Raw genomic sequence first — 27,034 nt, forward strand, 5'->3', positions numbered from 1 at the left:
GTCAAAAGTTTGGACACACCTACTCATTCAAGGGTTTTTCTTTATTTTTACTATTTTTTACATTGTAGAATAATAGTGAAGACATCAAAACTATGAAATAACACATATGGAATCATGTAGTAACCAAAAAAGGTTTAAACAAATCAAAATATATTTTATATTTGAGATTCTTCAAAGTAGCCACCATTTGCCTTGATGACAGCTTTGCACACTCTTGGCATTCTCTCAGCCAGCTTCATGAGGAATGCTTTTCCAACAGTCTTGAAGGAGTTCCCACATATGCTGAGCACTTGTTGGCTGCTTTTCCTTCACTCTGCGGTCCGACTCATCCCAAACCATCTCTATTGGGTTGAAGTCGGGGGAGTGTGGAGGCCAGGTCATCTGATGCAGTACTCCATCACTTTCCTTGATCATATAGCCCTTACACAGCCTGGAGGTGTGTTTTGGGTCATTGTCCCGTTGAAAAACAAATGGTATGCAAACCAGATGGGATGGTGTATCGCTGCAGAATGATGTGGTAGCCATGCTGGTTAAGTGTGCCTCGAATTCTAAATAAATCATTGACAGTGTCACCAGCAAAGCACCCCTACACCATCACACCTCCTCCTCCATGCTTCACGGTGGGAACCACAAAAGCGGAGATCATCCACTTTACGTCTCACAAAGACTCGGCAGCTGGAACCAAAAATCTCAAATTTGGACTCATCAGACCAAAGGACAGATTTCCACCGTTGTAATGTCCATTGCTCGTGTTTCTTGGCCCAAACAAGTCCTTCTTCTTATTAGTGTCCTTTAGTAGTGGTTTCTTTGCAGCAATTCGACCATGAAGGCATTATTCACACAGTCTCCTCTGAGCAGTTGATGTTTAGATGTGTCTGTTACTTGAACTCTGTGAAGCATTTATTTGGGCTGCAATCTGAGGTGCATTTAACTCTAATGAACTTATCCTCTGGATCTTCCATTCCTGTGGCGGTCCTCGTGAAAGCCAGTTTCATCATAGCGCTTGAAGGTTTTTGCGACTGCACTTTAAAAGTTATTGAAATGTTCCATATTGACTGACCTTCATGTCTTAAAGTAATGATGGACTGTCGTTTCTCTTTGCTTATTTGAGCTGTTCTTGCCATAATATGGACTTGGTCTTTTACCAAATAGGGCTATCTTCTGTATCCCGCCCCTACCTTGTCACAACACAACTGATTGGCTCAAACACATTAAGAAGGAAATAAATTCCAAAAAGTAACTTTTAACAAGGCACACCTGTTAATTGAAATGCATTCCAGGTGAATACCTCATAAAGCTGGTTGAGAGAATGCCAAGCGTGTGCAAAGCTGTCATCAAGGCAAAGGGTGGCTACTTTGAAGAATCTCAAATATAAAATATATTTTGATTTGTTTAACACTTTGTTGGTTACTACATGATTCCATATGTGTTATTTCAGAGTTTTGATGTCTTCACTATTATTCTACAATGTAAAAAATAGTAAAAATAAAGAAAATCCCTTGAATGAGTAGGTGTGTCCAAACTTTTGACAGGTACTGTATGTGTATAAAACAATATAATTTAGCACACAATAACAAAATATACATATTTAATAAAAGCAATCACATAATTTTAACTGCCTGAGTGGCACCAGCACATCTAACTGCAGTGAACTCTGCAGATTGTTCAACAAATTAGGGGGAAAAAAACAAAACCCAGATTTTCCCAAAACTGTGGAGACTGAAGGGATATCTAGTGTTATCCATTCCTGAGAATGGGTATGGTAACGTATGATTCTTAACTTAATTAATGAACTTATATATGAAGGGAGTTTCTGTAAGATTGCTATGTAAATAAATAAAAGATAATGCAGCTGTCTTCTTACAGACAGAGAGGTCCATCCCACATTTTTATACAGACTACAATGATGAGTCCTAAAATTGTCCCCTGTGATAAAACTTATTGCGGAATGGTAGACTGCGTCCAAGGGTTTCAAAACAGAGGTTGCCACATGCATGTAAACAATATCACCAAAATCCAATACAGGGAGAAGCGTTGTTTGAACAATCTTTCTCCTATTTTCAATACTGATGCATGATTTATTTTGATATAAAAAAATAACTATCTTGGATCTTAGCTTCTTAGTAAGATTTTCTATATGCGCTACAAAGGACAACTTGTCATCAATCCAGACATCCAGGTACTTATATTGAGAAACAAGCTCAATTTGGCCTCCATTTGTAACGCAAATATGCAGGTGCTCAAGGTCAACATTTCGTGACCTAGAGAACAGCATGAGCTTGGTTTTACTTGTATTTAACACTAATTTGGTGATTTCTGAATTGAATCAAAGTCATGCATAAGTTCACGATAGCACAGGAATACAAAACGGTGTAATCTGCATAGAGATTAATGTTTCAAGTATTAACAGTATTTCCTATGTCATTAATATACAAGGTGAACGATAATGGACCCAAAATTGAACCCTGAGGAACACCTTTTTGAATCTCAAGAAATTCAGATTTAACCCCATCTGTGAAGATGGCCTGAGTTCTGTCGCTAAGATCATTCTGAAACCATAAACAGGCTGTATATCCCAGGCCTATTTTTGATAACTACTTCAGCAAAACAGAATAATCAATAGTGTTGAACGCCTTTGACAGGTCAATAAACAAGGCAGCACAGCTCTTTTTAGCATCCAAGGCATTGACAAGATCATTAACAATTAGCGTGGTTGCTGTGGTAGTACTATGCCCAGGCCAAAACCCTGATTGGTTTATATTAAAAATACAATTATCAGATAAAAAGGAACAAAGTTTTACATTAACCAAGGATTCAAAAATCTTAGCTAGTCTTGAAATGTGGCGATAGTTGTTAAGATCATTTGTATACCCACCCTTATGGAGTGGCAGCAAATTTGCAGATTTCCATGCTTTTGGAGTACTTCCTGATAACAATGTTAAATAACAAATTTATGGACCTCACTTTGTGCACGGAGGCATTCCTGCTGAAACAGGAAAGGGCCTTCCCTAAACTGTTGCCAGAAGAATCATCTGGATGTCATTGTATGCTGTAGTGTTAGCATTTCCCTTCACTGGAAATAACGGGCCTAGCCCGAACCATGAAAAACAGCCACAGACCATTGTTCCTCCTCCACCGAACTTTAAAGTTGGCAGGTAGCGTTCTCCTGGCATCCGCCAAACCCAGATTTGTGCGTCGGAATGCCAGATGGTGAAGCATGATTCATCACTCCAGAGAAAGCATTTCCTCTGCTGCAGAGTACAAAGGCGGCGAGCTTTACACCACTCCAGCCGACGCTTGACATCAGTGATCTTAGGCTTGTGTGCAGCTGCTCGGCCATGGAAACCCATTTCATGAAGCTCCCGACGAAAAGTTATTGTGGTGACGTTGCTTCCAGAGGCAGTTTGGAACTTGGCAGTGAGTGTTGCAACCGAGGACAGACGGTTTTTACAAGCTACGTGCTTCAGCATGTTCTGTGAGCTTGTGTGGCCTATCACTTCGCGGCTGAGCTGTTGTTGCTCCTAGAAGTTTCCACTTCACAATAACAGCACTTACAGTTGACCGGGTCAATTCTAGCAGGGCATAAATTTGACAAACTGACTTGTTGGAAAGGTGGCATCCTATGACGGTTCCACATTGAAAGTCACTGAGCTCTTCAGTAAGGCCAATGTTTGTCTATGGAGATTGCATGACAGTGTGCTCGATTTTATACACCTGTCAGCAACAGGTATGGCTGAAATAACCGAATCCACTAATTTGAAGGGGTGTCCACATACATTTGTATATATAGTTTAGCTAGCTAGCTAGCAAACGTTAGCCTGCTAGCTAGCTAAGTTAGCTAAGAAAACGTTGGCTAGCAATAAAGAAGCTTTGAATCTACAGTAGGCTTAAGCTATTACTGTAAAGAAATACAGTATGTTAGTCATTTTTTCAGGCTTCCAATTACAGTTAATTACAGTATTTTTCAGCATTTTACCTATAATGCAGCGCTATCTATAGCATTAATGCTGTAAAACACATGTACAGTATTTTACTGTGCATTCTACAGTGTTTTACTGTTGAGATTACAGAAAAGTATTACAGTGCAGGAATCAACAAGAAGAAAAACAAGCAAATGCAAAAAAGCAATTGTGTAGTATTATACAATGGTTGGGTATAATCCTGAATGCTGATTGGTTAAAACCGTATTCCAGTCAGTGTCTATTCCACAAGTTACCACGGGCTATATCTATGACGTTAAAATGACTATTTACTCTGTTCCATCTGACTGCGCAATCCACTGTCTCATCAACCCAGCCAGGCACTTAATAAACTTGATCTCCACTATAAAAAGCATCTAGACATTGTCTCACATTTCTTTTAGACTAACATTTTGTTTTCAACAGCGGAGATTTGTATAAACCTTGCTGTCTGTCTCTTTGACATTTGTAACATTGTTTCAATATTCAAATTCGATCTCCAGCTGTCCCATATTAATGAACGTGTCGGGAGTCGGGATGAGAAAGACAGGCAGGCAGCGTTTCTCAGCCAGTCGAAATCATGAATCAGCTGGCATCATTTTTATGGATATATAAAAAGAAATGTCAATTGAAAAAAGGTCAAATGAAACGACGTCCAGCTTTAGTTTGAAGTGATTGTGTTAGCTGCGTTGTTGGCTAGCTCCTCTGAACAACAGTGTCGTGACGAGTGAGCACATTTTCTATGTCAGGTGAAATCGCGCCTCATTAGCTCATTGTTATGGATGTATCCAAATAAATGTCACTAGAAAACAGCTTAAACAAATGCAAACACGGCTACTTTGCTGTTATTCTGTCTGCACGTGACTGTAAGTTAGCCGTAGTTGGCTAGCTAGCAAGCAAGGGATAAGAAAGTTGCCAGCCAGTATGGCAATGAAAGATTCAGAACGAATGACTGGGTCGCGTCCATAGATACAGAACAAAAAAAGACTGAACGTCTGGGTCGCGTCTCTAGCAACCGAACCGATAGAATGAATGACCGACCAGCCAGCTTGGGTAGCAACCCTAGATTTGTGTTGGGACTATATCTTGTGGAAGGATGAAATAGTATGAATACATTTTTCAAAATAACATTTTAAATGAAAATATGTCAATCATTATTTAAATATGTTGGTAACCCGTTGTAGAAAAGTGATAATGCCCTCGAATGTCATGCGACGTGTATGCGGTCAGCGAAGTCAAACGCAGGACACAGAGCGGCTGGCAAAGTACTTTTACTGAACACAGTAAATAATGTACAAAAACAACAAACCTCCAAACAGGGAGGAAAACACAATAACCCGTACACCAAAGCAACTGCCGGAATGACAAAGAACAATCACACACAAAAACCAATGAGAGACAGGGGGTAATATAGGGAATACAATACAACATAATGGGAAACAGGTGTAAACAATAAAGACCAAACAAGACAAACACCGAAACATAGATCGGCAGTAGCTAGTACTCCGGGGACGACGAACGCCGAAGCCTGCCCGAGCAAGGAGGAGGAGAAGCCTCGGCTGAATCTGTGACAGTACCCCCCCTTGACGCGCGGCTCCAGCCGTGCGCCGACCCCGGCCTCGGGGATGGCCAGGAGGACGCGGAGCAGGGCGAGTCGGATGACTCCGGTGGAAATCCCTCAACAGGGAGGGATCTAGGATGTCCCTCCTAGGGACCCAGCACCGTTCCTCCGGACCGTACCCCTCCCACTCCACGAGATACTGCAGACCCCCCATCCGACGCCTCGAATCCAAGATGGAACGGACTGAGTACGCTGGAGCCCCCTCTATGTCTAGTGGGGGCGGAGGAGCCTCTCGTACCTCATTCTCCTGGAGTGGACCAGCTACCGCCGGCCTGAGGAGAGACACATGGAACGAGGGGTTAATGCGGTAATTAATGGGCAGTTGTAACCTATAACATACCTCGTTCAATCTCCTCAGGACTTTAAATGGCCCCACAAACCGCCGACCCAGCTTCCGGCAGGGCAGGCGAAGGGGCAGGTTTCGGGTTGAGAGCCAGACCCGATCTCGCGTTGCATACACCGGAGCCTCACTGCGGTGGCGATCGGCGCTCGCCTTTTGCCGCCTGATAGCCCGCTGCAGATGGACATACGCAGCGTTCCATGTTTCTTCCGAGCGCCGAAACCACTCATCCACCGCAGGGGCTTCGATCTGGCTCTGATGCCAGGGTGCCAGGACCGGCTGATAACCCAGCACACACGGAAAAGGCGTAAGATTAGTGGAGGAGTGGCGGAGTGAGTTTTGGGCTATCTCTGCCCAGGTTATATACCCCGACCACTCCTCCTGTCAATAGGACCTCAGAAACCTACCCACATCTTGGTTTACTCTCTCCACCTGCCCATTACTCTCAGGGTGAAAACCTGAGGTAAGGCTAATCGAGACCCCAGACGTTCCATAAACGCCCTCCAGACTCTAGAGGTGAACTGGGGACCCCGATCAGACACTATATCCTCAGGCACCCCGTAGTGCCGGAAGACGTGAGTAAACAGGGTGTCGGCAGTTTGTAGGGCTGTAGGGAGACCTGGCATAGGAATGAGACGGCAGGCCTTAGAAAACCGATCCACAACGACCAAGATCGTAGTGTTCCCCTGGGAGGGGGGAAGGTCTGTGACAAAATCCACCGATAGGTGAGACCACGGCCGTTGTGGAACGGGTCGGGGCTGTAACTTCCCTCTGGGCAGGTGTCTAGGCGCCTTACACTGGGCGCACACCGAGCAGGAGGAAACGTAAACCCTCACGTCCCTAGCTAAAGTGGGCCACCAGTACTTCCCACTAAGGCAGTGCACTGTCCGACCAATACCAGGAGAACCAGAGGAGGGTGACGTGTGAGCCCAATATATCAGTCGATCACGAACCTCGAGCGGCACGTACTTCCGTCCCTCTGGACACTGTGGGGGAGTAGGGTCAGCACGTAACGCCCGCTCGATGTCCGCATCGAACTCCCACACCACCAGACAAGACTCCGGAAGTATGGGAGTGGGCTCAATGGACCTCTCCTCTGTGTCATATCGTCGGGACAGGGTGTCTGCCTTAGCGTTATGTGATCCTGGTCTATAGGTGAGCTTAAATACAAATCGGGTAAGAAACATGGCCCACCTGGCCTGGCGAGGGTTCAGTCTCCTCGCTGCCCAGATGTACTCCAGGTTACGATGGTCAGTCAGAATGAGAAAAGGGTGTTTAGCCCCCTCAAGCCAATGCCTCCACTCCTTCAGGGCTTGAACCACCGCTAGCAGATCCCTGTCCCCCACGTCATAATTGCGCTCTGCCGGACTGAGCTTCTTAGAATAGAAGGCATGGGGCGGAGTTTTGGTGGTGTACCCGAGCGCTCAGACAGTATAGCACCGATCCCTGCCTCGGACGCATCCACCTCAACTTGGAACGCCAAAGAGGGATCCGGCTGTGCCAGCACCAGAGCCGAGGTGAACAGGTCCTTCAGATGTCTAAACGCCCTGTCCGCCTCAGCCGACCACTGCAGGCGCACCGGGCCCCCCCTTAGCAGGGAGGTGATGGGAGCTGCTACCTGTCCAAAGCCCCGGATAAACCTCCGGTAGTAATTGGCAAAACCCAAGAACCGCTGCACCTCCTTCACCGTGGTGGGAGTCTGCCAATTACGCACGGCTGAAACGCGGTCAATCTCCATCTCTACCCCTGACGCGGACAACCGATGTCCCAGGAAGGAGATGGACTCCTGGAAGAACAGACATTTCTCCGCCTTCGCATACAGGTCATGCTCCAACAGTCTACCAAGCACCCGACGCACCAGGGACACATGCTCGGCTCGTGTAGCGGAGTATATTAGAATGTCATCAATATACACCACAATATACACCACATTCATTAAACCGTATGGCATGACGAGGCACTCATAGTGACCCGAGGTGGTACTGAATGCTGTCTTCCACTCATCTCCCTCCCTAATGCACACCAGGCTGTACGCGCTCCTGAGATCCAATTTTGTGAAGAATCGCGCCCCGTGTAAGGACTCCGTCATACTAGCAATCAGAGGGAGAGGATAGCTGTATTTGATTGTAATCTGATTGAGACCACGGTAATCAATACACGGGCGTAAACCCCCATCCTTCTTCTTCACAAAAAAGAAACTTGAGGACGCAGGGGAAGTGGACGATCGTATGTATCCCTGTCTCAGAGATTCGGTGACGTATGTCTCCATAGCCGCCGTCACCTCCTGAGACAGAGGATACACATGACTACGAGGAAGCGCAGCGCCTACCTGGAGATCTATCGCACAATCCCCCTGTCGATGAGGTGATAATTGAGTCGCCTTCTTTTTACAGAAGGCGAGTGCCAAATCGGCATACTCAGCAGGAATGTGCATGGTGGGAACTTGGTTCGGGCTTTCCACCGTCGTTGCCCCTACGGAAACACTTACACACCGCCCGACACACTGATCAGACCATACCTTGAGAGCCCTCTGTTGCCATGAAATGTTGGGGTCATGAGATGTTAACCAGTGAAGCCCCAACACCACGGGAAACGCAGGAGAATCAATCAAATATAACCGTATAATCTCCTCATGGCCCTCCTGCGTCTTCATCTTAAGTGGCGCTGTGACCTCCCTAATCAATCCCGACCCCAAAGGGCGGCTATCTAGGGCATGGATGGGGAAGGGCACATCAACTTGTACAATAGGAATCCCTAACTGATACGTGAACCGGCGATCGATAAAATTCCCAGCTGCGCCTGAATCTACTAGCGCCTTATGCTGGGAGTGAGGAAAAACCTCGGGAAACACAACTTTAATACACATATGCGCAACAGAGAGCTCTGGGTGAGTTGGGTGCTTACTCACCTGGAATGACTCATCAGTGCGCTGCCTACTGCCTCGATTCCTAGGAGACCCTCCCCAGCACCGACCCGCATTGTGTCCTCTGCGGCCACAGTTGGTGCAGGGGACGGCCTCTCTCCTGGTCTCCCTAGCACCAGCACCCCCAAGCTCCATAGGGCTCGGCTCGGAAGTGCTGGGGGGTGGAATGGACGGCCCCGACTCCGGACGTCCGCGGGTAGCCAACAGGGTATCTAGGCGAATCGACATGTCCACCAGCTGATCGAAGCTTAGGTTGGTGTCCCTGCAGGCCAATTCCCGACGCACGTCCTCCCTCAGGCTACACCTGTAGTGGTCGATGAGGGCCCTCTCATTCCATCCCGCGTTGGCAGCCAGAGTCCGGAAGTCCAGTTTGAACTCCTGTGCGCTCCTCTTCCCCTGTCTGAGGTGGAACAGACGCTCACCCGCTGCCTTCCCCTCTGGGGGATGATCGAACACCGCCCTGAAGCGGCGGGTGAACTCCGCATAGTTGACTGTAGCGGCGTCTATTCCCCCCCACTCGGCGTTGGCCCACTCCAGCGCCTTGCTGGACAGACAGAAGATGAGGGCGGACACACTCTCGTATCCCGAGGGCACCGGGTGGATGGTTGCCAGGTAGAGTTCCACTTGGAGCAGGAAACCCTGACACCCGGCCGCTGTGCCATCATAAGCCCTCGGGAGCGAGAGCCGAATCCCACTGGACCCCGGAGGTGAAGCGATGGGTATAGCTGATGGTGGTGGTATCGTCGGAGGAGGTGTGGGCAAACCTCCTCTTTCCCATCGCTCCATGGTGTTCACCTCCCGTTCCATGGCGGTGCCGAGAGCCTGGAGTGCTACGCGCTCCTCCATTGATCCAGCTGGCACCGCCGCTCCTGCTGACTCCATGTCTAGGTGTGTGATTCTGTCACGCGACGTGTATGCGGTCAGCGAAGTCAAACGCAGGACACAGAGCGGCTGGCAAAGTACTTTTACTGAACACAGTAAATAATGTACAAAAACAACAAACCTCCAAACGGGGAGGAAAACACAATAACCCGTACACCAAAGCAACTGCCGGAATGACAAAGAACAATCACACACAAAAACCAATGAGAGACAGGGGGTAATATAGGGAATACAATACAACATAATGGGAAACAGGTGTAAACAATAAAGACCAAACAAGACAAACACCGAAACATCGATCGGCAGTAGCTAGTACTCCGGGGACGACGAACGCCGAAGCCTGCCCGAGCAAGGAGGAGGAGCAGCCTCGGCTGAATCCGTGACATCGAAGCTGGTGTTTGGAGCATATATTGGCACGGTTTGCAACACCCGTGTCAAAATATCCTCCAAACACCGGCTTCTCTGGCATTATCACTTAAGTAGCCCATATGGGACTTGCCATCTCTCCAAGCTAAAGACAAACATTTAACAACAAATTGTAGGGGGATAGCTAACGACTTATTGCCATATTTAGCCCAAATGGATTCAATGTGCTGTAGCCACACAAGAAAGCAGTACCAGTACGTATGACACCTCCATTGTCCATTGTTCATTAATTGGCATGGTATCATCACTGTGTAAATGTCCTGGACCATAGGCAATATAATTATAACAAGTCCAATACTCAGCAATAATATTAATATTGTTCCTTGTACCCAAACATGAGGGGGTGTCCTCATCATTGTCTTATGCTGAGGGCAGCATCATAGCCATAGGCTAGGCTGCGTGATTGTGCATGGATAGCATAGCTGACTAATGAGCTAGTCATGTGGTTCCATCTGTCGGCTTGTCCCCTTGTGTGTTGGGTTTGATGTGCTTCCTTGGCAGTGGAAAATGTGAGTGTTGTGTTCTGAAAGGTCAAGATGAGTTTTGCCGATGGATGAAGCAGCATCTCAGGTTTAGCTTGCGTAGCTGGGCTCTCTGTTTTAGCAGTTCGGCACTGAGATCTCGGTAGATGCTGATCCTCTTCCCTGCATAGGTCAGACCCCCATATTCCGCTGCAAGGCGAACAAAACGCTGCTCGACTTCAAAGCTGTGGATCCATACAATCATTCAGCGAGAGCCGTTGAGGAGTTGACCTGTGCGGTGCGCAATGTTAATCAGCGGCATGGGACCCAGCTTCTCCTCCCCGAACAGTTCATAGAAAAGATTGCTCATGAAGGAAGTTGGGTTGCCTGCTTCCACATCAGTTTCAAATCCTGTGACCCGCACATTACCCGCACACGTTTGATTATCCCTTCCAACTTAGCTTGCGCTGTTTCCAAGTCAGGGAGTTGCACCTCTGTTGCATTGGCTGTCTTCTACAGACTTTACACTTTAGTTGAATAGGTATCCACTTTAGCAGTGAGCACCGCCAATGATTCATTTACTGGTTTTAATTGTAAGTCAAGGGCAGAGGTAATCTCCTCACAAACAATCTCTTGTACAATCTCTTGTATAGTAGCAGCCAGCTCTTTCTGTTGTCTGGTGTTGAGAGACGCCTTGTTCCCACAGTTGAATTGTGGAAGGAAAATTCTACCTGCTGGAGCATAATAGACCTGCTAGTTATTTCTTGTCACACAATGAATGTCCCACACCTTAATATGAGGTTTGGTGTTAACAAGTTTTAGGAAATAAATCTGTTAATTCATAGCAATTTGCAAAAGAAAGCCACGAAAAGGCCACGCTTTTCAATGCATGCCACCAGAACCGGAGCCTATCATCTTCCAAGCAAAGTTTTGGCTGCTGTTATTTTCTGAAAAACATTGTGTGCTTGCATTATGTCAAACACTACTTGTAAATGAGAAGCAACAAATAATTGGTGCGACAAACCTGCAACCCAGAGAGTCCTGAACAACAACTTATTCATAACAAGCTAGCATGACTCACTGATTAGCTACAGTTTACTCAGGCCATTATAAACTGTAATTAACATTTGTGTGAACATATGGCTGGTATATAAACACATCTGTTCTGTTGTTATTTGATGTAAAGAATGCTGATTGTGTTTTCCTCCAGCTGTTGACAGGATAACAAAGGAAAAACAGCTCTATCAGAGCTGTATGAATCTTCTCTTCCCCTCTCCTCTTTTCTCTCTTCTGTCCTCTCTCCTGTCCTCTCTCCTGTCCTCTCCTCTCCTTTTTCTGTCCTCCACTTTTCCCTTCCTCCCTTCCTATTTCCTACACCAGGGATTTCCAAACTCGGTCCTCGGGACCCCAATGGGTGCACTAATCATCAAGCTTTGATCATTTGAATAAGCTGTGTAGTGTTAGGGCAAAACATGCACCCCTTGGGGTCCCGAGGACCGAGTTTGGGAAACGCTGTCCTACACACAAAAACATAATGGTTCTAAATACTACCAGATAGGGGTTCTTTGGGTTGGAACCATAGCGGAACCCTTTTTGGTGCTATATACAGTCCCTTGCAAAAGTATTCATCCCCCTTGGCGTTTTTCCTATTTTGTTGCATTACAACCTGTTGCATTACAAAATAGTCCAAATTGGTGAAGTGAAATGAAAAAAAAAACGTATTTCAAAAAAGTCTAAAGAATTAAGAACGGAAAAGTGGTGCGTGCATATGTTTTCACCCCCTTTGCTATGATGCCCCTAAATAAGATCTGGTGCAACCAATTACCTTCAGAAGACACATAATTAGTTAAATAAAGTCCACCTGGGTGCAATCTAAGTGTCACATGATCTGTCACATGATCTCAGAATATATACACCTGTTCTGAAAGGCCCCAGAGTCTGCTACACCACTAAGCAAGGGGCATCACCAAGCAAGCGGCACCATGAAGACCAAGGAGCTCTCCAAACAGGTCAGGGACAAAGTTGTGGAGAAGTACAGATCAGGGTTGGGTTATGAAAAAAAATCTGACACACCCCACTGAGCACCATTAAATCCATTATTAAAAAATGGAAAGAATATGGCACCACAACAAACCTGCCAAGAGAGGGCCGCCCACCAAAATTCACGGACCAGGCAAGGAGGGCATTAATCAGAGAGGCAACAAAGAGACCAAAGATAACCCTGAAGGAGCTGCAAAGCTTCACATCGGATATTGGAGTATCTGTCCATAGGACCACATTAAGCCATACACACCACAGAGCTGGGCTTTACGGAAGAGTGGCCAGAAAAAAGCCATTGCTTAAAGAAAGAAATATGCCAAAAGGCATGTGGGAGACTCCCCAAACATGTGGAAGAAGGTACTCTGGTCAGATGACACTAAAATTGAGCTTTTTGGCCATCAAGGAAAACGCTATGTCTGACGCAAACCCAACACCTCTCATCACCCCGAGAACACCATCCCCACAGTGAAGCATGGTGGTGGCAGCATCATGCTGTGGGGATGTTTTTCATTGGCAGGGACTGGGAAACTGGTCAGAATTGAAGGAATGATGGATGGCGCTAAATACAAGGAAATTCTTGAGGGAAACCTGTTTTTCAGTTTTTTTGTCTTCTTCTTGTTTGTTTCACAATAAAAAATATGCTGCATCTTCAAAGTGGTAGGCATGTTGTGTAAATCAAATTATACAAACCCCCAAAAAATCTATTATAATTCCAGGTTGTAAGGCAACAAAATAGGAAAAATGCCAAGGGGGGTGAATACTTTCGCAAGCCACTGTAGAAACCTTTTTTGAAGGTTCTATAAAGAACCATGCTTATAAGGTTCTAAATGGAACCTGTATGGTGCTATAAAGAACCATTAAAAATGTTCTATATAGCACCGAAAAAGGGTTCCACTACAGTTACAAACCAAAGAACCCCTATCTGGCAATATTTAGAACCATTATGTTTTTGTGTTTTAATTGACAATCTCAATCAAGTGAGCTACCTCTGGAACAGCTGGGGGTCCCTGAGGAGATAATTGAGAACCACTGATTGATTTAGTCAACCGTTCTCAATTGACACAAGGCCATGCGTGAGTCTTTCACAAGAAACCGTCACTGGCCATAGTCATATATAATACGTAATGGCATAACACAAGAAATTAGATAAACTGGTATGACACTATCACTAACAGTTTGCTGTGAGCAAACCCAACAAGCTCTCACAATCTCACGTCAGAATTAAACGTTCATCCATGTTTCTCAAACATCAAATTGTGTTTGATTACTTCTCTGTATCGTTCCAAGGTTAAGTTTAGGCATTAACTCTGAATGGTTAAAGTTTGGGACAGGCTTAAAAAATACCACGACCACGACCACGACCACGACCACGACCACGACCACGACCACGACCACGACCACGACCACGACCACTACTTGAAGGTAACAGCACTCACTGTTGCCGCTAGTGGCTAGCTACCACGTCATCTCCCAACGTCCTCAGACATGGATGGACGTTGAATACTGACTTGTATCACGGGTAACCTGCCTAAGCAACCATGCCCCAAAATATTCTAATGAGCCGTCTCCCCTACATTTTAATTATCACTAAAAGAGCAAAGAACCCTTTTGTGGACTGTAAAGAACCATTGACGAGCTCAAAGAGTTATTTGAGTCATTATGGTTCCCAGTGGCAGTTTTAGCATGTAAATCTTGGTGGGGCAAACGCAACATTTAAAAAAAATGCATGCCAGCAAAGCTACTTCACAACACAACACTAAACAATACATTAATTGCACTATAACGGTGACAAACGGTGCCAACAAACTGTCAGAGCTTTATTTTCACCATGGAGTGAATCCTTACCACCGCTGCACCTGGCTATCAGCGGAGTCTTGTCTGGCAGCAAAACAGTTCATTCAGCCTCATTTATTGCCTTTTTTTAAATCATAGCTGATATGATTGACTTGCTTAAACAAATGTGTTTTCTACTGACAATTGAGATGTACAAATTATGTCAAAAGGAAACAATGAGCAGATAAGAGGCAATCAGTAATTTCGATTAAGACATTAATGAGCAAGCTAGGACGGACGTAGTCAATATAACTATTTGTTCAGCACTTTTGAAATGTACAGCAACAGAATTCAGAACATATTCTCCCTGTACACCAAGTCAGAACTGCAGGACAAATAAAGGTGGCAAATAAGCAGACAATGAAAGCTCTTACAATATTCAATGATGACATTTCTCTAAACAGGCTATACGTTACATGTGCACCACCAAGTCAGAACAGTAGGCTAAGTTATGAGGGGGGAAAGGGACCAAATTATTAGGGTGAGGCACATGGGCTACTAACAGCTTACTACACAACATACACTTAGTATTACTTTCTTAGCTACAGTATACATATCTCCCTGGCATATTACATCATTTATGCAGCAGCATACAAGACATTTTAGGACTCACCTTGTTGTGCTGCGCTCACTTGAACAGGAAGATGGCACGGCAGTCCTTCTTGTGGGCAAATTTTGTCATCAAACTTTGTCATCAAAGTCTGGCATTCTCTGGATTTATGGTGCTTTCAAGACAACTGGGAACTTGTTTTTTTTCCAAGGTCAAATCATGACGTCAGGGATCTTCAGGTCGGAGCTCTAGAAAGAGGCCAGAGTTCCCGACTTGGAATTCCGAGTTGGATGACCGTTCAAAACTTATTTTCCCAGTCGGAGCTCGTTTTTTTCAGAGTTCCCAGTTGTCATGAACTCACTGAAGTCTGAGATTTCCCAGTTCCAAGTTTCCAGTTGTTTTGAACACGGCAGAAGTCATGCTGGATTGACAGCATTGCCAATGTATTCAACCTTTTCTGGCCCATGGTGTTGCATGTGAATGTTTATCCTTTTAAGCTTGGAAAAGAGATCCTTAAACCCAGACTTGGACCACACACCCTCTCCACCGAATAGCAGGCCAGTGATTGCTTTGCAACGCTTGCAGTTAGCCACTGATTCCTTCCAAACCACTCATTGTTGAATTTGCGATTTCCATCTTGTTGTGTAATGTTTATGTCCAATGAGCACCAGCACGTTTTATCTATAATTTATCTTCATATGACAAGGATTGAAAAGGATTTGCCAGTAGATTGTCAACTTGATTCATGATGATGAAGATTGTCTAGCTTGCTAGTTAAGATTTTGAAGGTATAATGTTGAAATGATCAGTCCAATCAAAGCTACGGTAGATACAACGTGATTTGACGTTATGTTCTCTGTGGCCAATGACCTTGCGCCTTCTTGGATGGGCACTTCTATTGTAAATCTATGGCAGCACCCAAGGGGATTGAACTTTCTAGCTTTTCCTGTAGATTTTGCGCTGACGTGGTGTCCCCATGAGTGACAGAACACTGAGCCAATCACGGCGCAACTAGAGAACATTACCAACCCCTATGCTCTGTATTTTCCGCTGGCTGCCCCACCACCACAGAAAGCACTGAGCTAGGCTGAAACACCTACATTTTGGAGATGCCTTACTCAAGAAAGCAAAAAATAGAAAATTATTGTATGTGGCTTAATTAACTCAAATTTTTTTTTTTTACATTGTTTGCAAACTGATATGTGACACGTATTAATGCCAAAATAACATGCAAAACAGGAAAACAATTAATTAAAATCTGCCAAGACACGCATGCTAAATCCCCCATCCCTAGTGCCTGCATTATTGTTTGCCACTTGGCCTTAAATTATACATCTCGGTCACCCATGCTATTTCAATATTTCAATAATGAATCATAAGATTTTTCCATTGTGCCAATGATGGCGGATTGATTGACTTCCAAGTTCTTAGTATATGTTTTTTCAAGATGACTGATGAGAATCGTCCAGCCCATTGGGTATCTCACTACACCCCCATATGCCATGTCATGAAATATGCAGACAGACGGATTAAAATTATGTTTACATTGTAATACTTCTGACAGCCAACTTTATAGCTCCGCCGACAACTTCCAGACTTCATAGCATTCCCAGAAAGCATGGATTATTGAGTCATTATTAGTTTTACACTTTAGACATGACTCTGCCGTTGTGCTGTAGAATTTGTAAATGTTGTCTCGTTTTATAAATTCTACACATTAGTTCATACTGGATTAAGCATACATTTTTGTTAACTGTAATTATGTTAGTTATGCTGCAACTTTCCCTCCATCTTGTGCCAACATCAGTTCTTTTTAAGTCTTGGTTCCAATTGTAAAAAATTTTTTCTAAGAGATTGTCAGTTGAATATTCTCTCTGCAAGGTTTTGTATAATCTTCCCTATCATATGAAAATAATTTTCTGATTTAAATAAGATTCCCTCAAGTTTGCGCTGATATCCAAAAGAATTTCAATCGACATTTTGTGATTTGTAACTTTTAAGTTGCATGGACAGTGCATTCGGAAAGCATTCAGACCCCTTGACTTTTGCACACATTTTGTTACGTTACAGCCTTATTTTAAAATAGATTACATTATTTTGTTTTTTCTCATCAATCTACACACAATACCCAATAATGACAAAGCAAAAACAGCTTTTAGAAATGTTTGCAAATGAATAAAAAATAAAAAACTGAAATATCATATTTACATAAGTATTCAGACCATTACTCAGTACTTTGTTGAAGCACCTTCGACAGCGATTACAGCCTCAAGTCTTCTTGGGTATGACACTATAAGCTTGACACACCTGTATTTGGGGAGTTTATTCTATTCTCTCTGCAGATCCTCTCAAGCTCTGTCAGGTTGGATGGGGAGCGTTGCTGCACAGCTATTTTCAGGTCTCTCCAGAGATGTTAGATCGGGTTCAAGTCCAGGCTCTGGCTGGGCCACTCAAGGACATTGAGACTTGTCCTGAAGCCACTCCTGTGTTGTCTTGGCTGTGAGCTTAGGGGCGTTGTCCTGTTGGAAGGTGAACCTTCACCCCAGTCTGAGTGCTCTGGAGCAGGTGATTCAAGGATCTCTCTGTACTTTGCTCCGTTCATCTTTCCCTTGATCCTGACTAGTCTCCCAGTCCCTGCCGCTGAAAAACAACCCCACAGCATGATGCTGCCACCACCACGCTTCACCGTAGGGATGGTGCCTGGTTTTCCTTCAGACGCTTGGCATTCAGGCCAAAGAGTTCAACCTTGGTTCTCATACTCTGAGAGTCCTATTGGTGCCTTTTGGCAAAATCCAAGCAGGCTGTCATGTTCCTTTTACTGAGGAGTGGCTTCCGTCTGGCCACTCTACCATAAAGGCCTGATTAGTGGAGTGCTGCAAAGATGGTTGTTCTTCAGGAAGGTTCTCCCATATCCACAGAGGAATTCTGGAGCTCTGTCAGAGTGACCATCGGGATCTTGGTCACCTCCCTCACCAAGGCCCTTCTCCCTCGATTGCTCAGTTTGGCCGGGCGGCCAGCTCTAGGAAGAGTCTTGGTGATTCTGAACTTCTTCCATTTAAGAATGATGGAGGCCACTGTGTTCTTGGGGACCTTCAATTTTGCAGATATTTTTTGGTACCCTTCCCCAGATCTGTATCTCAACACAATCCTGCCTCGGAGCTCTACGGACAACTCCTTCGACCTCATGGCTTGGTTTTTGCTCTGACATTCACTGTCAACTGTGGGACCTTATATAGACAGGTGTGTGCTTTTCCAAATCATGTCCAATCAATTAAATGTACCACAGGTGGACTCTAATTAAGTTGTAGAAATATCTCAAGGATGATCAATGGAAACAGGATGCACCTGAGCTCAATTCCGAGTCTCATAGCAAAGTGTCTGAATACTTATGTAAATAAGGTATTTCAGTTTTTTTTTTTTTTATAAATTTGCAACAATTTCTAAAAACCTGTTTTCGCTTTGTCATTATGGGGTATTGTGTGTAGATTTATAAGGAAAAAAAGTAATTAAACAATTTTAGAATAAGGTTGTAACGTAACAAAATGTGGAAAAAGTCAATGGGTCTGAATACTTTTCTCGAATGCACTGTATTTGAAACTATCTACATTGGTCAGTCCAAAATTACTTTTTAATTCGATTATGGAAATAAGTGCATTTCCTGTTATCAGGTAATTTGTGGTTTAAATGCCATTAGTTTTCCATGTGGAACAATTTATCGGTGATTATTCCATTTAATTAGATCTGCTTTCATATTGTTGAGTAATGGAATAAAGTTATCTTTATATATTTGTTGTTTGTTGTCACGTATTCCTTTCCTTTCCTGTTCTCATTTCCTTTCCCTTCCTCTCCTCTTCACCTCTCTTCTCCATTCCTCTCCTCCCTCTATTTGTTTAGTGAGCCTGTATATTTCTGAAAATACTATAGAGTATAATACAGACCCAGTACTGCGCTGGTGTTCTTTCAGCTCTGTTTCTGCTTGGCTGAAACACAAACACATGCACACACACACACACACGGCTGGGATGCTTATATGAACATAGCATTTTAGTTTCCAAATGTTTCTTCATGGGCCAAACTGGAAGCCACTGTGACAAATGTATTATATCTGATAACAGTCACACCCACACCTAGAAGCTCTCTCTCTCTCTCTCTTGCTCTCTGTCTGTGCCCTTGAGCTCTGTGTGCCACCAGTCATGCTGAGGGGGAGAGTGTGTGTGTGTGTGTGTGTGTGTGCATCGTTGTATGTGTGTTTGTGTCTGTGTGTTGGCAGCAAACGTCCAGAGAGGAAGGGAGAACAAAGAGCGAAACTTCTTAATGAGGCCTACTGCCGCAACCACTAAACTAGGCCAGCTACCCCTGCCCAGAAGGAGAGAGAATTTGTGTGTGTGTGTGTGGAGCCACCGTGCCTCGGGGAACACACACACACACACAATACACACACACAAACACAAAGGGAGCATTGAGTTCTGAGCCAGCAGATGCACTCCAGGCAAACCCCCCACCCCCTCCCTCCTCCTGCGTAGTCCAGGTAACTCACCGGTCTCTGTCAGGCCCTGGTGTATACTCCAGTAGTTCTGCAGACACTGTAGTTCCTTCTTCATGCCTCTCTTACAGCGACAGTTGTAGAGTGACGAATCCTGTAGGACCTCTATGGCCCCCTTGCACTCCCTGCTAGCCAGCATGGTCTGGCGATCTTGCGCCCCACCTGACAGGCACTGACGCATGATCCTGTAGCTGGAGCTGCACTGGCTGTCCCCGTTACACAGCTCTAATGCCCGCACGCACTCCAGGGACTCCCTCCATCCATGTCCACACACACATACCACACAAACACACCCTGCAGCAGAGAGAGAAGAGGAATAATGATTAGTCACAATGTTAATAATAGTTAACCCTAACCCACCCACCAACACAGCATCTGGGGGGAAAGATCATAATTATAGCTTAGACTCACTAGCCAACTTGGCTAACAAAAACAAGTAAAATTGCCAAGCAAAGCTCACTGTTCAATTCTTTCAAGAGACCGTGTATAGAAGAGAAGGATTGGCGGTCTCCTCCTGAGCATCTTATTGCACCAGCAACGACTGACCCCGAAGCCGAAGCCACCAACGACTGACCCCGAAGCCGAAGCCAGCAACGACTGACCCCGAAGCCGAAGCCAGCAACGACTGACCCCGAAGCCGAAGCCACCAACGACTGACCCCGTAGCCGAAGCAACTGAAACCACCTCGCCTTGTCCTACCCTCCCCTCAGCGGCCACAGCCCTTGCCCCGGCTTCATCAGAACCTGCAGACTTGTTGGCAATAGACGAGCCTGCTTCCCAGCACAAACTGCGAGCGTTCCCTGCAACAATAATGATTACAGGCAAGGATAGATGTTTTTCCTTTCGATGATACGAAAAATGTCAATGGATGGAATATAGAATATATCAAGGGATGCTGTGTTTTGCCAGAAATTCAGCCATTTCTTTGATGCGGACATGGCGGATCAGTTCATTAAGATTGGTTTTAAAGATTTGAAGCATATCAGACAGTTTTGTGTTAAACATGAAGCTAGCAGAGCACACACTGCTGCAGTGGCCAGAGACACAGCCTTCAGAGAATGGCACCAGTCAAGACGTGGAAATATTTTTTACCAGCTCAACAGAGGTACAAGCAGTGTCCTACATTGAAAGGAGTCGATCACACATCAAAGTTGCAATAGACATTGTGCTTTTATCTGCCAAGTAGGATATACAATTGCGTGGGCACCGCGAAAACCAGGAGGCTCTTAATAGGGGGCACTTTCTTGAAATGTTCAAATTTGCAGCTATGATCCCGAGATTTAAAAAAAAAAAAGAAAAAAAAGACTGGAGCAACAACCCAAGAATGGAACTCTCATGAGCCCTGATATCCAGAACGAGCTGCTGGAAATGGCAGCATCACTTCTACATTTACATTTACATTTTAGTCATTTAGCAGACGCTCTTATCCAGAGCGACTTACAGTTAGTGCATACATTACTTTTTGTTTTTTGATACCCCCCGTGGGAATCGAACCCACAACCCTGGCGTTGCAAACGCCATGCTCTACGAACTGAGCTACATCCCCTGCCAGCCATTCCCTCCCCTACCCTAGACGACTTTGCAAGACACTCATCGTGGTGCTTGATACCTGTCCCAAATAAATGTTTCCCAACATGAACAGGCTTCTTCGAGACATAAACACTCTGCCAATCACCAGCTGCACTGTAGAATGTCTATTCTCCACTGTCAATCGGATCAAAATATGCAACAGGGCATCCATGCTCACAGGGCACTTGAACAATTTGTCACTGCTCTCTTTTGAAAGAGAACTGACTGAGTCATTGGATTATGATGATGTCATTTCAATGTTCAACACCAAGCCCTGTTATCTTGTGCTGTGACCGTGAGTCTGACAACGATGGCAGGTATATGTTATTTTTTCCTTTTTCTTTTAGTGAACTGCTTTACTGTACTGTATATTGTAGCCTACTGTTATTATTTACATTACCTTTGTTTGATGTAAGTGTAGGGCTAATCTAATGCAAAATAATCTGATCTGATTGGCCTCTATTCTGCTATTCTGTTCACTTGAAAAACTTTTTTTTTTTGCACCATAATGTTTCGTAAGTCCTGCCTAAACGAAATGATCAATTTCTTTGTGATGGTGTATTCAATTAATTTATTACGGATTAATTGCTCATTGAAGCAATTATGTCACTATGCTTCTATGGCTACATGCACCATGACACTGCCTATTTCATTTGTTCATTTAGCAAACAAGACAGCTCATAATCCAGTGCCTTAATCAGAGTCAACACAACATGTCTAAAATCAACATGTATGTGCATTATAAACCTGAGACTCTCTTCTATTAGAAGGTCTACACTGCATGGAACTTTATATAAAGTCACATGTTGGTAAAAAAAAAAAAAAAGCATGGCTCTGTTCCCTGCCTTAAATACACACGCTGTTCATCAGTATCTTCATTCATAATTTGACAATGAATATAGGCTATTAATAATATTGTCACGAATCAGACTATTAGTTCCCTCACCACCCCAATTAGTTCCGCCGATATCCTGGATGGGATCCAGTTAAACTGAGAGGCCTGCCGAGCCAATTTGCAATGTCATGGCATTATGTTCTAGGTCTAGGCTATAGCCTATGGTTTATTGTGTGTGTGTATTGTGTCGGCTGTGGGTCGCTTGTGAAATGCAAGAGCCATGAATTTACATTGGAAGTAAATTACTGTTTGGTCTGCGAAATCAGATGTTAAATGGTTCGTGTGCGATCGAGTACAGTAGCGCAGCAGTAAGGTAGCCTATGCTTTTAACGTTAACTTAATGATGATTTGAGTGCTTCAAATTCGCCCACCCAAATTTCTGCAGACCCACCCACCAACGAACTTCTGGCTATGCTACTGGTGCGTGTGGTAGCTGTTTACAGGGGAGTTCGTGAACGTGTCAAATACTGTCTGGGGCAGTAACCTCTCCTCTATCCTCCTCTCCTCCATTCTTCTCTCCTCTCCTCTACCCTCATATCCTCTACTCTCCTCTCCTTTCTCCTCTCCTCCCCATCCCCTCCTTTCCTCTCCTCTCCCTCTCCTCCCTCTCCCTCCCTCCCCTCTCTCTCATATCTCTCCCTCCCCTTCTCCCTCCCCTCTCTCTCTCTCTCTCTCTCTCTCTCTCTCTCTCTCTCTCTCTCTCTCTCTCTCTCTCATATCTCTCTCTCATCTCTCCCTCCCCTTCTCTCTCCCTCTCTCCCCTCCCTCTCCCTCTCCCTCCCTCTCTCTCTCTCTCATATCCCCCTCTCCCTCCGCTCCCCTTCTCTCTCTCTCCTCTCACTCTCTCCTCCCCTCCCCTCCTCCCTCGCTCTCCTCCCTCTCCCTCTCTCTCCTCCCTCTCCCTCTCCCTCCCCTTCTCTCTATCCTCTCCCTCCCCCTTTCTCTCCTCCCTTTCCCTCCCCTTCTCTCTCTCCTCTCCCTCTCTCCTCCCTCTCCTCTTCTCCCCTTCTCTCTCTCCTCTCCCTCTCCCTCCCCTCCCCTTCTCCCTCTCTCTCCTCCCTCTCCCCCTCCCCTTCTCTCTTTCCTATCCCTCTCTCCTCCCCTCTCCCTCTCCCCCTCCCCTCCCCTCCCCTCCCCTCCCCTCCCTCTCCCTCTCCCTCCCCTACTCCCTCTCCCTCATATCCCTCTCTCTCCCCCCTCTCCCTCCACTCCCCTTCACTCTCATATCTCTCATCTCTCACCCCCTTTCTCTCTCCTCTACTATTTTAGATCACCTCAAAACATAAAGCTATGACAATAAAGGGTGAAAATGGCAATAATGTCAATATAGGAAAACAGCGTAAACTTCTGGATTTGTGAATAATGGGTTCTAGATTAATCTATAAAAAACTCATAGCGATCACACCGTGCCTGACTGGACAGACATGCAGGTAGCACGTGGAGGGAAAAAAAGTGACACACAACAGGCTCGCGCCACTACCGTGAACAGATTTCAGCACCAAGGACAGTTCTGCCGCGTGAGCCCATGCAGTCGTCAGGCACAGCAGCAAGCAGATTCACATGCACACACACGCACACACATTTTAGCAAGCAGCTGAGACGGAGGGAACATGCCCCATGCGCTGTCCCTTTGACCGTCAGCTCCTACCAGACAGGAGAGCTTGAACGTCTCTTCATCTTTTACCATCTAAAGAACTATGTTTGATATATTACCCTGAATCACCTTTAGATGCTTACTACATCAGGTCATATAATTATCAAATAATAGGCTATACATTCTACTTCACCAACATCACTTTAGATCACAAACCTTCACTAGCAGCAGCAAGGAACCAGGTGCACACAAAAACAAATATGGTTCTAAATAGTACCAAATAGGGGTTATTTGGCTTGTAACTGTAGCGGAACCCTTTTTAGTGCTATGTAGAACCCTTTTTTGGTTCTATAAAGAACCATGCTCATAAGGTTCTAAATGGAACCTGTATGGTGCTATAAAGAACCTTTTGTTAAGGTTCTATAAAGAACCATTAAAAAAGGTTATATTTAGCACCAATGGTTCTGCTATGGTTTGGCTGCTGATAATTTCTGGATAAACGTTGTGTGCTTGCATTATGTCAAACACTACATGTAAATAAGAAGAAACAAATAATGGGTGTGACACACCTGCAACCCAGGGAGTTCTAAGACAACTTATTCATAAAAAACGTTTTTTGAAGGTTCTATAAAGAACCATGGTCATAAGGTTCTAAATGATTTAATCAATCGTTCTCAATTGACACAGGGCCATACATGAGTCTTTCACAAGACATTGTCACTGGCCATAGTCATATATAATAAGTAATATTCTTCTTCTTCATGTGGTTTTCCGGCAGACTAGACGCTTTGTTGCGCATTGCTGCCTTTCACAGTTCGGAAAGAGCATTGCACATTGGGCTCAAAATAAGGGAAAAGGGACATGGGGGGAAAAATAAGATTGCAACACCGTCTAACCCCATGTATATAACACTCAGCAACACACCCCACCACCCCTTTCCACTACTTTGGCCCTAACAGATCCTACACCAGGCCATCGGCTGGAACCCCTTCTCTCAAAAACCCCTATAGTTCTTCTGCACTAAAATCTCTGACACCCGAAAACGTTCACTGCTGCTGCTTCTACCAATTCAAACTTCTGGAATTTCCTTTCCATCTGTGCGGTACAATGAATGACCATTATAGCTACGGGAAGTAGAGGTGCTGAGGGTGCTGCAGCACCTCCTGATAAATCAGAATAAAAATAAAAATAAATTTGCATGGTAGTGCACTGACACCGGGGATCCTCAACTTCAGTTGATCCACCTCAACACTCAACGCCACCCCAGTTACCACTCCTTTCAGCGGCGCTCTACTCCGGAGAGCAAAGGACACAGCTCTCGTCCGGAGTCACGAAACGCGTTGCGCCCTTTCCCCCTGGGCAGCAGACACACAAAAAGTCCACTTCTGGATACTCTGACCGAATTGACAAAACCCAAATCCTTCTTCACCCAGCCTGATACCACAAACAGATCGGCCAAAAGGCATGGATCCACTTTCTCCACGAAACGTACTCCCACTGGGCCAGAGTCATACCTGCCATTTTCCTCATCATTGGGCTGAGGCTCGGAAGCCTTCACCTCACTTCTGTCAGGTAAAATTTCTGAGATTTCACTATCTGTCGACTGCTCAGGGTTTTTAGGAGCGTAACATGTAATTATCTCTCCTGTATTTGACTCAAAGGAGAAAGTACTCTGCTTGTATTTCGCAGATGTCAGTCTTGCTTGCTGCCTTATGTCATCTCACCATCCACCATCTTATATTATGGTATGGCATAACACAACACATTAGATGAACTGGACTGACACTATCACTCACGGTTGCACAAAAAGAGTTGTGAGAAAACCACGCCCCAAAATATGCTAATGAGCAACCTCATGAGCAACCTTTTGTGAACTCTAAAAAACAACTGAAGATCAGAAAGGGTTCTTTGAGTCATTATGATTCCACATAGAACCATCACGCTTCCCAAAGAACCCGTGAGGAACCCTAATTCTTTAGTGTGTGGAGGCATGAGTTATTTTTATGTCCTTAACTGAATGTTTGTTCGCTGAGTGGGTGCCCTCTTACCTGTGTGTGTGTGTGTGTTTGTGTGTGTGTGTGTGTGTATGTGTGTGTATGTGTGTGTGTGTGTGTGTGTGTGTGTACTCACCCAGCAGAAACAGTACGCTGAGAATGTTCAACAGAATCATTGCAGGTTCCAAAGCAGTAATCCCAAAGTCACGAGGCGGAATGCAGACTTTCCGGGTCAGCCGTTAACGGCTAAATAAATTGGTAAATCGTTAAAACGGAGAAACATCTCTAACACTGCTCCTCACCGGTTAATAATCCAAAACCCACAGCCGCGCCAGACGAAACCAAAAACAAACACACGAAGGTCGTCATTTGAAACCGCATACACAGGCTACACAAACACATACACACTCTAACGGAGTGTTTTCATGTGAAACGGACCGTTAACGATAACATCCTCTCTGGAAGGAGCGATTGTTGAAAATCATCCAAAGTTTCCCCGGTAATAACGCCCTTCCTTGCGAGACAGAGACCCGCCACGGGGCCAAGAAACTGCTTGACTGGCTGGATGTCCGGTATCCGTTAAAAGGTTTGAGAGTACCCGTTCCTCTCTGACTTCGATTAGAGGATTCCGTTATATACGCTCTATCCTTGACCACAAGCCACACGCACTCAAACTTTCCTCTGTGAGTGTGCGATGGAGGATGGTGTGTGCGCTTGAGTGAGCGAAAGAGAAAGAGAGTGAGAGAGAGGGGGAGTGGACGGGAGGAGAGAAGTACGTCAGACAGCAGTATGCTATTTCTAACTCTGTGGTTCTTCCCGTCTCGCAGAGGCAGCTGATGGCTGTATAGTACAGATGTCGTTAAAATAATTAAACTTCCGAGACCGGGAGTGTGTAGCCTATGTGCTGGTAGCCTATGCACGCCTCCCTGGGAGACAGTTAACCAGTAATAGATCTTGGAGAGTTCTAATTCACTCCAGGAAACTCAAGTCCGCCTGCGGGAGAAAAGCAGGTCCTGTTCTATCAGAGGGAGGGAGGAAATCTCTCTCTCCTCTCCTCTCCTCCTCCTCTCCTCTCCTCCCCACCCCACCCCCCACTGGAAGACAGTGGGGTCAGTCCCAATGAGCCGGACCTTTAATGTAATTAACCAAGCAGAAAGTCTAATGAATAATTAAGGCTGATTAATGAGCTGAAGTTAAAGGATACATCAGTGATAATGATGGAGTGATATTGGGCTTGGTTAGAAGAGAGGGTGATACAACTTTCTCTCTCGATGACAGTCCCATTATAAGAGCAAAATGATAGCTGTCTCTTTCTCACTGTGTTCCAGTATTCAAGGTATTTTCTCTCGATTCAGCAGAGGATGCTTAAGGACTTATATAAATACATTCAGCACATACACTACA

General features: G+C 45.1%; 1 protein-coding gene across 1 annotated transcript in view; it reads right to left on the reverse strand.

The window, feature by feature from the left end:
• LOC311099513 (GDNF family receptor alpha-2-like) overlaps positions 1-25,806 on the reverse strand; it is a gene marked incomplete at its 5' end in the record, with an annotated part of 83,115 nt that extends 57,309 nt beyond the window's left edge. Inside the window, 2 exons of the mRNA XM_084140213.1 lie at positions 19,573-19,872; positions 25,767-25,806. Of these exons, the coding sequence (XP_083996339.1) occupies positions 19,573-19,872; positions 25,767-25,806 (340 nt within the window). The remainder of the gene's footprint in view (positions 1-19,572; positions 19,873-25,766) is intronic.
• Between the last annotated feature and the right edge of the window lie 1,228 nt (positions 25,807-27,034).

Source organism: Coregonus lavaretus (genome assembly GCF_964263955.1).
Source record: "Coregonus lavaretus genome assembly, chromosome: 24".
NCBI lineage: Eukaryota > Metazoa > Chordata > Actinopteri > Salmoniformes > Salmonidae > Coregonus > Coregonus lavaretus.